At 39.6% G+C, this 13684-nt stretch overlaps 1 protein-coding gene across 2 annotated transcripts in view; it reads right to left on the minus strand.

Moving 5' to 3' along the window:
- LOC109957656 (adenylate cyclase type 1-like) overlaps positions 1–11690 on the minus strand; it is a 29686-nt gene extending 17996 nt beyond the window's left edge. The window contains exons 1-4 of one of the 2 annotated variants that reach the window (XM_020595703.1): positions 10335–11690; positions 7474–7623; positions 7045–7163; positions 1646–1757 (exon numbers count right to left, since the gene is read on the minus strand). In XM_020595703.1, coding sequence (XP_020451359.1) covers positions 1646–1757; positions 7045–7163; positions 7474–7623; positions 10335–10943 — 990 coding nt within the window. In that variant the 5' untranslated portion in view covers positions 10944–11690. The remainder of the gene's footprint in view (positions 1–1645; positions 1758–7044; positions 7164–7473; positions 7624–10334) is intronic. The other variant, XM_020595706.1, reaches the window with a different exon arrangement.
- Positions 11691–13684: the final 1994 nt, after the last annotated feature.

Genomic DNA, 13684 nt, shown 5'->3' on the forward strand with positions numbered 1-13684 from the left:
AAAGCACCCAGCTAGAAGCCAAGCAATGATCAGACCAATCAATTCAGTTGTAACTAAAAGAATAAGACAGCTCAAATCATAACAGCAAGCAAATTGATGTTGTCAAGATAGGTTCTACTAAACACGCTACAACGTCAAATTTTACAAAAACAACATGGTATAAAGTTAAGTGTCCACTTTGGTTAAGTCTCCCAGAAATGAATATAAGTCTATGTAGGGTCCCAGTAAATGACAAAAAAAAGTGTGTGTGTGTGTGTGTTATAATCTATGAAATCATCTTGGCTAATAGCATCTCAGGGTGAAGTTCATCTTTCACTAGAGTAAAAACAGACTGAAGCTGACACAAAAACCGCAACACCCAGGTAAAGCATTCATTCATTTTCTACTGCTTAGTCCCTGAACAGGGTCAATGGAGCCAATCTCAGCTGGCAATCAGGCGAAGGCAGGGTACCCCCTGGACAGGTCGCTAATCCATCGCAGGGCTAACACAGAGACAAACAACCACACACACACACACACTCCTGTGGGCAATTTAGAGACACCAATCAACCTAAGCTGCATGTCTATGGACTGTGGGAGGAAGCCGGAGTACCCGGAGAGAACCCACGCAAGCACGAGGAGAACATGCAAACTCCACACAGAAAGGTCCCGGGTGGGGCCCGAACCCAGAACCTTCTCGCTGTGAGGCAACGGTGCTAACCACAGCGCCACCGTGCTGCCCTCAGGTAAAGCAATTGTTCTAAAATTAATTGAAAAGACAATGACAATAATTAGACAGTAATGAGTCAGCTGAGAGGCACTGCTCTTTTAGTCAGTTCTAATTTTGTGCATGTAAACAAACATGTTAAAAAATGGCTTGTTATGCTGTGGATTAATGGCTTTGACAAGGACATGTGCCTAGTGTACATTGTAGAGGCCAGATTACATGTAGATAAGTCTGTGCAGGGTGATCTGCAGCCAAACTCACATGGCAGAAGAATGTCATATCTTTTTTGATAGGATTCGCTTTTCTGTTTAACACGACTTGAAGTAAAATCATGTCAAATACCTATAGTACCTAGTAGTTTTATTTAAAAGTATTTTGTAACACCGGTGCCAGTGGCATCACATTTGAAAGCAATTAACCTCAGTCATCAAACCTATAGCAAAAGGTGAGCAGATTTTCAGCACTGAAATCACAAAGAGTGAAATACTGACAGATGGGAGAGCTGAACTCTTTTCCACACGCAAACCAAGAGAGGGACTGGGAACAAGTGCAACACAGCAGCCCCTTCAGTCAGTTCATTCACAGCCTTGGGTTATTCTGGCCTAGATTACAGAGGTCTGTCAATGCTTCCTTAAATGAAGTGCTATATTAACACATTAGGCATTTTCCACTATTCACTCTGACATCATATTAAGCTGGTATAATAGTGGCATGTGTCAGTGGGCCCTGCTTATGCACAAACACACAGGAACTGTAATTTAGGGGCACGTGTTCAGAAAAGGGCCCTGTGACAGACTGGTGACCTGTTCAGGGTGTACCCTGCCTCTCACCCAGTGTCAGCTGGGATTGGCTCCAGCCCCCCCCCGCGACCCTCTTCAGGATAAACAGAATAGATAATGGATGGATGGATGGATATCCAAAAAAAGGAAACAGACTCACTGTGGCAAGCTCATCAAACTTTCCAAACAGCTCATTTAGCAGCTTAACCAGTTCCTGGGCTGTACACTGGGAGGCCAGGCTGGTGAAACCAACGATATCCGCAAACAGGATGCTGTAACAGAGAGAGAAAAGGAGCATTTGAGTCACAGCAGTTTATTTATAGCTAAATGATAGTATTTATCAAGAACATCGAGTGTCAGATCAGATTAGCTGTCAGGATTTTGTTTAAAATGACATTTAGGAAACAGAAAACTAATGAAACATTCAAATTAATTATCTGCAGCACATGCACACACACGCACACACACACACACACACACACACAAGGGAGGGAGAGAGGTCTTGCTCTGTTCTGTTGCTCTGTTCTAAGTGACTGGTAGTGCAGTCAAGCAGAGTGACTCGAAATAGAAACAAGAGCATTCTCATGGGGATTAAGGTGGAGACATGTCCTGTTAGGAAGCTGGAGAGGAGCCATTCTAGGATATAATGCAGCCATTAAGGCATCATCACTGTCACTATTTGAGCCTGGTTTCCCTTTTCACAGTTCATACATAAGACTGAACATTTTTATGGATAAAGCTTAACTGAAATTAAATAGAATTTTCTGAGCAATTACAATATGTCCTTGATGGTGACTTTTGTAGTTATGTAGTCAAAACTCTGCTAAACAAAGCAAAGACATTCTGAATTGTTTTGTTCCAGCTGTTGACTGGTCCAGTATTTGTGTACATGGGAACTAAAATAGTATTTTACAGGTCTGCAATTACTTTAAAGTTTCCTGGAAAGCACCATTCAGTAATTACAAGACAGCAGAGAAAGTTCTGCTGCTGTTATTTTAGTTCGGTCAATTAATTGTGTCGCATTGATTATTGACTTCCAGGTGAATTTTCCATGAAAGACATTGCTCCGTTTACAGCATCTGTCATTTAGCATGTTTCACACTCCCTGTGCACTGACCATGTGTTGTGATTCAAATCCCGGTGCAACATAGAGAGTAGTGAGATTACAGGAGTACAGTGCTGTTGGATTTATGATTATTTGTCATCACTACAGCAGGACCTGAAACTGCTTTGTATTGGTGTTCATAGACTACATGGATATTCTCATAGTTTATATAGCCTATTGTAAGCATGGGTGATTTATGCTGTTTATTTTATTTGGCATGTTTCGTTCTGGTTGGACAGTGCATCCCAGAGGAGAAGCTACTTGTGCTTAAAACTTTATGTCTTAATAAGGTCCTCATACCAGATTGATAATGACGCATTATCAATCTGCAACTTTATTTGTGAAGGCTTTGCCCTGAGTGCTGTGTGGCAGCGAAGGGTGTGAAGGAGATTAGTCATCAAACTCTCAGTGCTGGGGACAACATGCACGTCTGCAGACTGCTGTCTCCATGTGGGCTGGAGTTTTCACAAAGTGACAGAGTGCTGAATGTCTAATTATGTGTGTAGGGGGGGTAGGGGCATTATTTTGTTGTCTGACAGAGGTCACTATAATGAGGGCCAATTAATTCAATTTGTGTGAATGTTTTACTTGGCAACCATCTGTGGCTGACAAATATTTGGAATGCCAGATATCGTGTCTGTGTACAGTAAACGCTTCATTCACTGAAACATGAAAAAAAAGACTAAACTTCAGATCAGTGGGCAAAATAAAACACCCAATCGCAGTATGAACACAGGCGTATTTAACGTGTGTGGTAAATCACCCAACAATAGAGCTGGATAAAAACCAAATTGATCAGCCTACACAACACATGCCCAGTTATTTAATCCCTTAAACTAACACAACAAATTTAGCTTCATGTCTGCTCTGGACTCCAAGCCAGAACAATTTCAGTTTTTCCTGTAAATAGTTTTGAATAAACCATATTAAAGGTTAAATGGCAGATTATAAACTTCACTCATGTCTATCTGTACTTCATTCGCATAAAAGGTCTTGTCATGTAATGTAGCTTAATGTTAATTAAGCTACATTACATGACATTACTTGGTTAATGTTAATTATACACCTCACCTTCTTTAATCCAACCAACCTCTCAAAATAAATCTGTTTCTGTTGTTGCAAATACAAACATCTTAATTTACAGAACATGGCAGTTGAGTGAGGAGAGGGAGGTTGCAAACTACACTATGAAATCATGTTGTTGTATTCAGCCATTATAATGTCAATCACAACTCATCTTCTTTACCTAGACAGGTGGCTATTATAAGTACAGGACTAATTCTGCATGTGATGTATAATGCTAATTATTTTAGGTCTCTGCAGCACTACAGTGTCTGCCTGGAGGAGCTTACAGTGTATTGCATCTCTGTCTGATATGATGATATTAAACAGGCAAGATAATTATCTTACCCTTTTGTGGGAGGATCCTGAGTATGGCTGATAACAGACACCTCTTAATTCATGTTTGCTTTGGTAGTTTATTTGTGTTCTTGTATGGAGATTTAGAGCAGAAATTTCCCCTAAAGACAAACAAAAGGTTTTGGATTTTTTCTGGAAATAAACTTGAAAAAGAGTGCACATGTGGCTGTGCATGAAGCATAAACCAGCCACGACATGCTGTCGAGTGCCCGGTCCCACTGTCTCATGACCTCAAGAGAACTTCACCACAACCAGTTATTTTTAGCTGCGTTTACACCGTTTTTATCTCAGCACTTTATGGTCACATGCATTCATGTGAAGCATGCCAAAGAGCACAAGTCCTACATCCCATGTGGGATCTAATGTGCCATTGCTTTGACAGAAGAACTATTTAAATCGGAATCACTCAGCAGAAAACTTGAACAAGATTCCTGGTTTACAAAAATGTCATTGTAGTGGAATACTTTGTAAACATTATACAGTGATAGTGAAAGGTTTTGCCATCAGCTCTACTATAGGTCAAAATTTAAAACAAGCCACACCTGTTTATTATGTTAGTAAATGCATTTTCAGCTCATAAAAATATATAGGATTAAGTACCTTACTAACATGAGCAAACTGTTCCACTTAACACACTGTAAAAAATCCAGAGAAATACACTAAAGAGGAGAATACACAAGCTTACTCTGTATTTAGTATCCATGTGTGCTAAGAGAGTCAAACCAGATCAGCTATAAATATGAGTGTGGGTGCGCGCTGAACATACCGTTAATACCACAAACATACTTTTAACTACGCTGCATTACTTTTAATTTATATCTGCATAATGTGACTTTAATTCTATTTGAGCGCTCCTGTGCAAAATGTTTTTACAAAAGAATTTGAAGTGTTACAGAAGGTTTCATTTACAGTCATTAACACTTTATGTAAACTAGTGGGCCTGGTGTAGTGCCAGCTAGGAATATTTTGACATAGAGTGTGCAGTTCTGTTAAGAATCATTTTCATTCAGTAATCTTAAACCTCAAAGGCGCCTATGTTTTTATGAGATGGATCACTGAACCACACAGAGGTTGCAGACTGAGGATTTCATCTGGGAACTTCTGTATCTGATTTTGAACATCCTCTGGCAAAATCTTTCAAAGAAGCACTGCAGCATTCTTGGCAATATCTAAAGGTTACTCCAGCCCCAGCATTTGCCTAGAGCAAACCTACTGTACTGTACCATATTTACTGCTCAAGGTCAAAACCTCATCCCATTTCAAGCTACATGAACAAGTCACATAATACAAACATGACTATTTGTGTGGTAACTAGCACTTCTCTAATATTGTTTAATTTGACCTCCCTTGCACCCCCATTCCATCATTTCCTCTCCAAAGGCACATATTTGAGGAAAGTCATTCCCCCAATTATGCTAATCTCCTATTCCCCTCAGTGGAAGGCATTACTGCAGCTATTTTGGCAGATGTGATTTCAATTTAATCACACAGCAGAAGACACATTCAAGGGTTAACACGGTATGAGTCCCTCTGGAGCTGCAGTATGTGAGCAGTGGATGTGCTGATGTCAGGCCAATAAAGGGGGTAACACAGAAAGTACTTATATCACATTTTACAAGGATTAACTGCACTTTCTTTAACATGAGTTAAGCTGCAATCATTAAAACACTTCCTGTCGTGACCCAAAGAAGCTATCTTCTTTTTTTTTCCTGGCATTTCTCACAGCAAACTCATTTACATGAAGAGTCATCCCTCACATTTTCTTTAATGTTCTAAGATTTATTTAATGCAATCTTAACTGATGTAAAGATAGTTGTTAAAGGCTACCTTCTTTATACATCAGCAGAGCAACATTATATCTACAGTATTTAGTAAAGTGATCGCCTTGTGAATGAGGGTGGAATGAAACGTCATAAATAGACAAGATTGACATGGTTGGGAACTAAAAAAACAAAGCATTGTGAAAATGCTTGTTGCAATTCAGAGGGTGTTACATTATAAAGTGATGCTAAAACTGAAAGCAGTGATAAATTACAATTCAATATAATTGCTATTACAGTAGTTTTCAGCGCAAGAGCATTTTTACAATGCCTTTTTAATGTCAACTTCTACAATTATTGAAAGTATAGGGATATAATATGCCACCAATTTTGTTAAATAAACTTCAGATTTGTTACTCTACAGTCATAATCTGTTTTTAGTACCTACTACAGCATCCCTCCAGGCCAGACTTTAATCAGATCAAACACTGCCCACAGTCTCAGAACATAATGAAGTAAACTCTGAGTAAATTGTGCTGCACACTGTTTGCTTTCTAATTACAGTCCACCCATATCACATAACTCATGCCTGCATCCAGGTTAGATCAGATTCAAATGGTGGCGCTTTTTGCAGGAGTTCAAGGCACAAAAGCAGAGTTTTACTGAGATGTGTCCACATTAAACTGCATGCACACACACAGCATTATGCAGTGAGAATTTAGTCTCCTTTGCATTTAATCCCCTGTAGCAACTTAATCCTGGGGCTAAGCAAACTCTCCTCCTCAAGCCTCCCTGCTGTTCTGAAAACAGAGAGGAAACGAGGAAGGAGAGAAAAGAAGAAAAGGAAACAAGGAAATGTATGATAAGGAAGACTTAACAAGAAAGTAAGAAACACAAATTTCAAAGGGGTGATGAATAGAAGTTTTTTTTAAACAATGGACTTCTCTGTTATCTGGACTGATACTAAACATGTGAGTCTGACCCTTGATATTCAGTGTGAAGAATGAAATCTTTCAGTTTTTGAAGCAGCGTTAAGATTATTAGACACTGCTGGGCCAGATGACAACACATTGTGTAGCCCTCAGTGTTCTGTCCCAAGGACATGTTTGGTCAACTTGTTCAGCTCCTTTTTAATATGCGCTGTGATGAATTGAGAACATTTATTTCACTGTTTTAGTTGGAAATCCTCCCATGAGGCGAAATTTACAGCTATGAGGCTTTGGAATAGCTCTGTGATTGGTTTGTGGTTGTATTGGTTAGATGAGAGGTTCCTACCTGACATTGTCATGGCGCTGGATGTAAATTTTATGAAAGATCCTTTCTGGGGGCTTCAGGAAATCCTCTTTCATCTCCATAGCTACGTTCCTGGGCAACAGGCTCATTAGCAGGCGCTCCTGGGTGTGTGTGTGTGTGTGTGTGTGTGTGTGTGTGTGTGTGTGTGTGTATGTTAAAGAGAGAGGGAGAGGGAGAGAAAAAAATAAGTTAAAATCTCAAATAAAAATATATTTATACAGTGAAACAGAGCAAAGGTATCACAGGACAACGTGTTAGTAATGATACAAAATGTGCCAGGCAAAAAGGTATGAAATCTAACAAAAATGAATAATGTGTTAAAATGACTCACAGCACAAGAGAACAACAGGGTAAAAGTAATAGACTCATCTAATTTTACCCATAGTTTCAGCAGCGTACAGGTGCCCGTACCTGTTTCTCATTCTCATCCTCCATGTGGAGTCTCTCTTCAATGCAGTTGCGTGCTTGCAGGAAAGCCTTCCTCTGGGCCCGTTCTGTCAGGATGCGCACAAACAGCCCTGACAGGTTGACACTGGTGAACAGCACTGTGTTGGCAACCAACTACAAGCAGAACAAGAAAAGATACCATTTAAATTCTTTAGCACAGTTGGTTCGTACAGTATTGGGAATTCATTACAACTTGTTGTCAATATGCTGGGACTGTTATCCAGTTTGTATATTTCATTTATACATGTTACACATATGCTTTATGTACTGCTTATGTGTGCTTTTAAATATTGTCCTTAAAATTATGAAATGAAAAGTGAATTTGTTTTCATACACATATATAATTAAACATTGAATATGAAATGTAATAGTTTTTCTGTTTGTGTATATTTCGCTACTTTTACATCTTTCAAAATTGTGTTTTAGATATTCATAGTTGATGTGTTTTATTTAAATAATTCCACATATACTTTCTAAACCTGTAGACTTTGGTTGTTTTTAGTTTTGAGATTACCATGTTTGTTGTAAAATGCTTCAAAACTAAATCCAGCCTGACAAATGAGAGATGGATGAGACAGTAGTGGGGGCCTAAAATTTCTCATTTTTGGCTTCTGTGATATTAAAACTTTTGAGAAGTCACGCTCTGGTTCATCCATCACAGCAGATGCACAGCAGCATGACTGCTTCAACCTTGTGTAGGACACACAGAAAAGAGGTTTTGTTTTGTTTTTTCTACTTGGCTGAGATTGGCTCACTACACCTTAGTGTTTACAAACCAAACAAGGTCTTATACTGATCTCTAGCATGCACAAAGCAAAGCTATCACCCTGGGCAATAATTGTATGTTCATAAACATAAAGGAATTCATTTTCTTTATATCCTAGGTCATTCATCATTAGTGGTTTCTATAGCTGGAGTCAAAGATGGAATGTATTTGACCTCATGAAAACAAATACCAAATTACATTCTGCTTTGCATAGAAAATGTAGTGCGAGAAATGCACTGTCAAATACTACTGTATACACACTACATTCATTTATGAATAATAGATTACCCCGAAAAGACAGCAACGCTGTCAAGCATCAGTATGTTCACACAGTGCTCAAGTTACTTTTTCAGCCTTTAGTAAGTGAATGAGGACCTCTGACTTAAGTGATTTAAAACACTCACTCCTCTGCTTATCTGCGATGATAACCCCAATTTGTGTTCAGATGGGAATCATTGACCTTCTTACACAGTACTCACTCTAGATGCCTCTTATCCATTCACTGCTGTCAAGACAAATCCTTATAGCAGTGAGTAAATACATGTAACATTAAGCTTTACTTGTGTTAATGTAGTGATGTGTACCTGTAAAGCTGTATCTAGACATGCAGTGTTGGAAACCAACTGTATTACTTCCAATACTTTGATGTGGCACTGGAGTCTGTCCTCTTAACATGACAACAAAACTCACAGCATTGTAGGAAATGAGCCATATTTTCAAGTTATATTCCACACTGGCTTCAGAGAGTAGCAGACAGTACTGTACTATAGGCTGAGCGCCTGGGACATAGGTGAGTGGTTGGTGCAAGTCTCAGCTGTGTGGGGGTCACAGCTCATCTCTAAGCTTAATGGATTAGCTATCTCTGGTAGTACAGCTAACACAGTCTGTCACATGGTTGCACGGGTATCTCATAGTCTACATACAGAAAAACAATGTCCTCTGTAAATATGCAGCCAATCATCTGGTGGTATGATGAACTGATTGAATCTCATTTCTGTTTCCAGGAAAAATTTTAATGTCATATGTTGCACAGAGGCAGAAATGTTCTGTTATACCTGGATGGACTGATGTGACACACTGTACAGTATGTTCTTGCCTCACACCTGATGACAGCCAGAAATGTGAGCAAGTGTGTGTGTGTGTATGTGTGTGTGTGTGTGTGTGTGTGTGTGTGTGTGTGTTTCACTGTGACAGAAAAAAATTCATGAAAAGTTATAAATGTACAGAGACTGGTGCACCAATTTCTATTTCAGCTCACAACTGACATGCATGACTTTGCCCTCTTTTTCATATAGCCTAGTGTGGCAAAAGCCTGTGTGTGTCTGTATGTGCGTGTGTGTGTGTGTGCACACTCTGATTTTCCCTACTTCTGCTGCAAGCAGGATGTCACTCATTGCCAACCTGCTCCTTTGGAGTTGAATCATATCCCCAGAGAAACAGTCATGGGAATACAGAATGCTTTGCTCATTCTTTTTTGTTTGTTTGTTTGCTTTCTTTCAGTGCTACAGGCATCACCACAGCTATGGTCTATACAGTAGGTCACTAATACTTACAACTTCTATTTTCTAGGTTTATTTACAGAATCCAGTACACATTCTTTAAATAAGCCATGAAAAATCATTCCAGGTAGATTGTGTTTGTATTGTGAGCCGAATTTTCAGTTACTTCATCACATGTTCACCTGAAGTCAAAAATCAAGCCTTTCATCTAAAATTTCCTTTTGGGGGGGGGCTCACAGCTTTACCTGATGGAATGGCTGAGCTGACATGAATTAGCTGGTGTTTTTGTTTAAGCCAAAACACGTTGTGGCACAATTACACTTTGGTCAAATATAATCAAAGCCTGAGCAAATCCTATCAAATCTAACCACAGGGAGCTGTCCTTGGTGCTGAAATCAATCCTGTTTCTACAGTACATGGGTCTACACTATGTTAAAACGTAGTCTACTGTGAGGGTGTGCAGACGACATTGACATTATGGTGACGATTATAAGCATACTAATGGCAAAAGTGTCCACGATTATAAACTACTAAATAATCAGCGCGTAGCACATGCGTACCGTTCTCCATAGCTTCTGTCTTTTCACTGTGACAGAAGTGGCAGTCACAATCAGATGAGAGATGGACACCATTATTCCAAGCACAACAGCCAAGAGTGTCCGCACAGGCAGGAGCGCATAGGCTACGAAGGTAACCAGGATGAGCTGCCACATGCCTTGCTCCGGGGACGTCGGGGGCTCCAGCCCCATCGCGCCCAGGGAGAATGGGCAGCAGAGGAAAGAGAAAGTGAAGCCGAAGAGCAGCGTCAGGTTAACAATCTGTTGGAGCTGAGTCACTTGGAGGTACTTGACATTAGTTACGATAAACAGGGAGACGAAGATGACACAGTGGACTGGATGAGACCCTTTGGAGATGGTGATGTTGGGGCCGGACAGCAACTCCACCACTGCCAGCGTCGAGGACATGAAGATGAGTACGGCCAGGGCTTTGAGAGTGGACGTCTGCTCCAGCTTCAGGTTGTAGTTCTGAAAGAGGGACTCGAGTTCCTTGCAGTCAAACTCGTCCTCACACACGATGGTGGTCAAAGGGACACCCGGCGGACAGTGACTTCTCTTCCGCCTGGTTTTGACTTTCTGAAACGGTATTTCCTCCATGTCAGTGCCATTCATAAACTGAATATCTGCTCACAGTTAAGGTCAAAAGAAACACCCGATCCCACACTGGCACGGAGAGCAACCAACGGTAAAAGGACGCGCAAGGCAGGCTGGTGGCAGAACGTCCCAGATAGCGGAGATTGGCTGCTGGTCACACACGCGTTCCACAATATCCACAGGTTGAATTGTGTTGTTCGGAGAGATCAGACACCAAAGAAATATTCATGCCCCAGCTGTCTTCGCGCACGATCTGCAAAAAAATATATCTATACAAATGTTTAGCGTTCGTTTGAGCGCCACATGAGGAGCAGCGCAACGACGTCTACTTCAGATGGTAACAGCTTTTTGCGAGGCTCAGATTGGATCACGCCTGCGCATTATGAGGTGAAGATAATACAGGTCTCAGCTACTCAACACACACTCAAGATGATTTGACTGGTGTGGCAGTCTGAGAGAACAGCGCATACATCATCCAAGCCTCGCAATATATCTTATTTGGGCCTACACATGGCACGTTTTTATTAAACCCTCTGCAATCTAGTTACACATTTTGATTAATGGTAATATTCTAGCTTTCACTGGTGTAAATCAGTTATGGGAAGAATGTACTGTATATAGTGTGACAAAGAGCAAAGGATGGCGTAGAGTGAAAGCTGAAACCGAGGAGTCAAGTTTGTAGCAGCCTATCCAGAGAGAAAGAAAGAAGAGTTGCTTTATAGAAATGTCTGGTAAAAAGATAATACTTATGAGTATGTTTGATCAATTTGAACAGTGTTTGAGCTTAAATGAATCGATGCTAAATTGATTGGTCATTTATCAAACAATTTTGACAGTTTATTAATGGTTTAAATCTATTAAAATATGCAGAATATTCTCTGGTCTCAGCTTCTAAAGTGTTATGACTTGCAGCGTTTCTTTGTTTTATATTGTTGTAAATTGAAACCCTTTGGGTTTTGGACATTTGGTCAGAAAAAACAAGTATTTTTAAAATGTCATCTTGGGTTTTGGTAAAACTGTAACAGGAATTGTTCAAATGTTTTTTTTTTTACACTTTAAATATCAAAAAATAAACATTCCTTCCAGGCCAGTTTTGAATTAAATAACATGCTTTCAATAATAATTTGCACACTTTTTTGAAAATAAAAGTATATTAACTTGTCAAAAATCTTTCAAATTAGATTAGCTTCTTCTCAAACTCTATGAATATGCAAATATTTTCATTTCAAAATGGAAGAAAAATGTATTTATATATCACATTTGCAATTTAATAGACCCAATAATATGACAGCACAAACAACATGCAACTGTAGAGACCTAGTACTTTTATGACAGCTGTGTCAGGCTGTGGATTCTCACTATTCTCACTTTACTCTATAGCTCTTTACTTCAGTCTTACCAAGACTAACCTCTGAGTATTTTAACATCAGAGGTAGGTGTACTTTCTTTAAAAAAATCTGAAACATCAGTGTCTATACAGTCAGATAAATGCTCCTAAAACTTTTAGGATAGCTGTGATATATCTGCCACAGCACTTCACTGAAAAGCCTATTCCCAGTGTTTCTGGATCAATCCATCACACTTCTATAAGCTGCATATTAGACCATGGTTATCTTTTATGAAATCACAAAATCATGCTCGTACATGCATGTGATATACCAAGATAAGCACAAGGAAACATGCTATCTTCAGTAGATAAATGCAAAAAGAGCCTTCTAGTGTCAAATCCTGCCCAGTGAAGGTCAGCCATCAAAGTAAAGTAACAATAAGCACAACAAAGAGGGGGGGCTTTAAAAGATTCTCTTAATCAAAAATGTAAATAGTCACAGCCCTATTTAATATAAACTCTGAAATTCTGCAACAAACTTACAGATTGCTGCTGAGACATTAGATGTTTCATCAGAATACCACTCTATTGCTGTGCCCACAGCAGCAGACTTCACCTTTCCCTCTTGTCTCCCTTGTCAGTCCTTGGTGTCATCTATCCCTGCTCCTCTGAGATGAAGATGTAGGACACACAGATGTAGGACGGATTGCTTTTAGGCTGATATTCTGTTGGGTTTTCTCTTGTTACTTATTGCTGGGCTTTATTAGCTGTCACATAAAGGGTTTAGTTTGGCTGTCAGTGAAACCACATTTACAGTCTAAAATGTAATTAATCAGGTGTTGATTTTCTGTCATCACCTTGTTCAATATTTCAATATTGATTCAATATTTTTTATATTCAATATCTGACACTTAGTCACTTGTGTATCTGCACATGCAGGTTTATACTTTTATTTGACTGCTGTTGATCAACACAGTTGGTTTTTTTGTTTGTTTGTTTGTTTGTATGTTTGCCTTTGTGTGAAGGCATGCTGCATTTACACATGGGCCTCTTGGCCTGTTTGTGGTGGTGATGAATGGAGAATGAGAGCAAGAGACATCACTGATGGCTTTAAATGTAAGTGTGTGGCCATACGCTCATCTCATCTTCTGAGGTCATTTGGGAGTTCACGCCACAAAGCTGCATTCCAAGGGCACTGGACAAGGAGACAGCATCCTGCTTCCATCTGCATGCCTCTCTACTAAAAATCATCTTTTCTCCCTCTGTGTCTGTCTTTCTATTTCTGTCTCTTGCTGTTTCATCAAAAAAAAAAAAAACTTTGAGATGGATAGATATAAAACAGCTGAGCATCTGAAAGGATGTGAAACAGCTTCAACATGCTGCAGCCTGTTTCAGACATATTTATACATTGCACAAACTGTTATTTGAATAA

The sequence above is a fragment of the Monopterus albus genome, unplaced genomic scaffold (genome assembly GCF_001952655.1).
Source record: "Monopterus albus unplaced genomic scaffold, M_albus_1.0 scaffold28.1, whole genome shotgun sequence".
NCBI classification, from domain to species: Eukaryota; Metazoa; Chordata; class Actinopteri; order Synbranchiformes; family Synbranchidae; genus Monopterus; species Monopterus albus.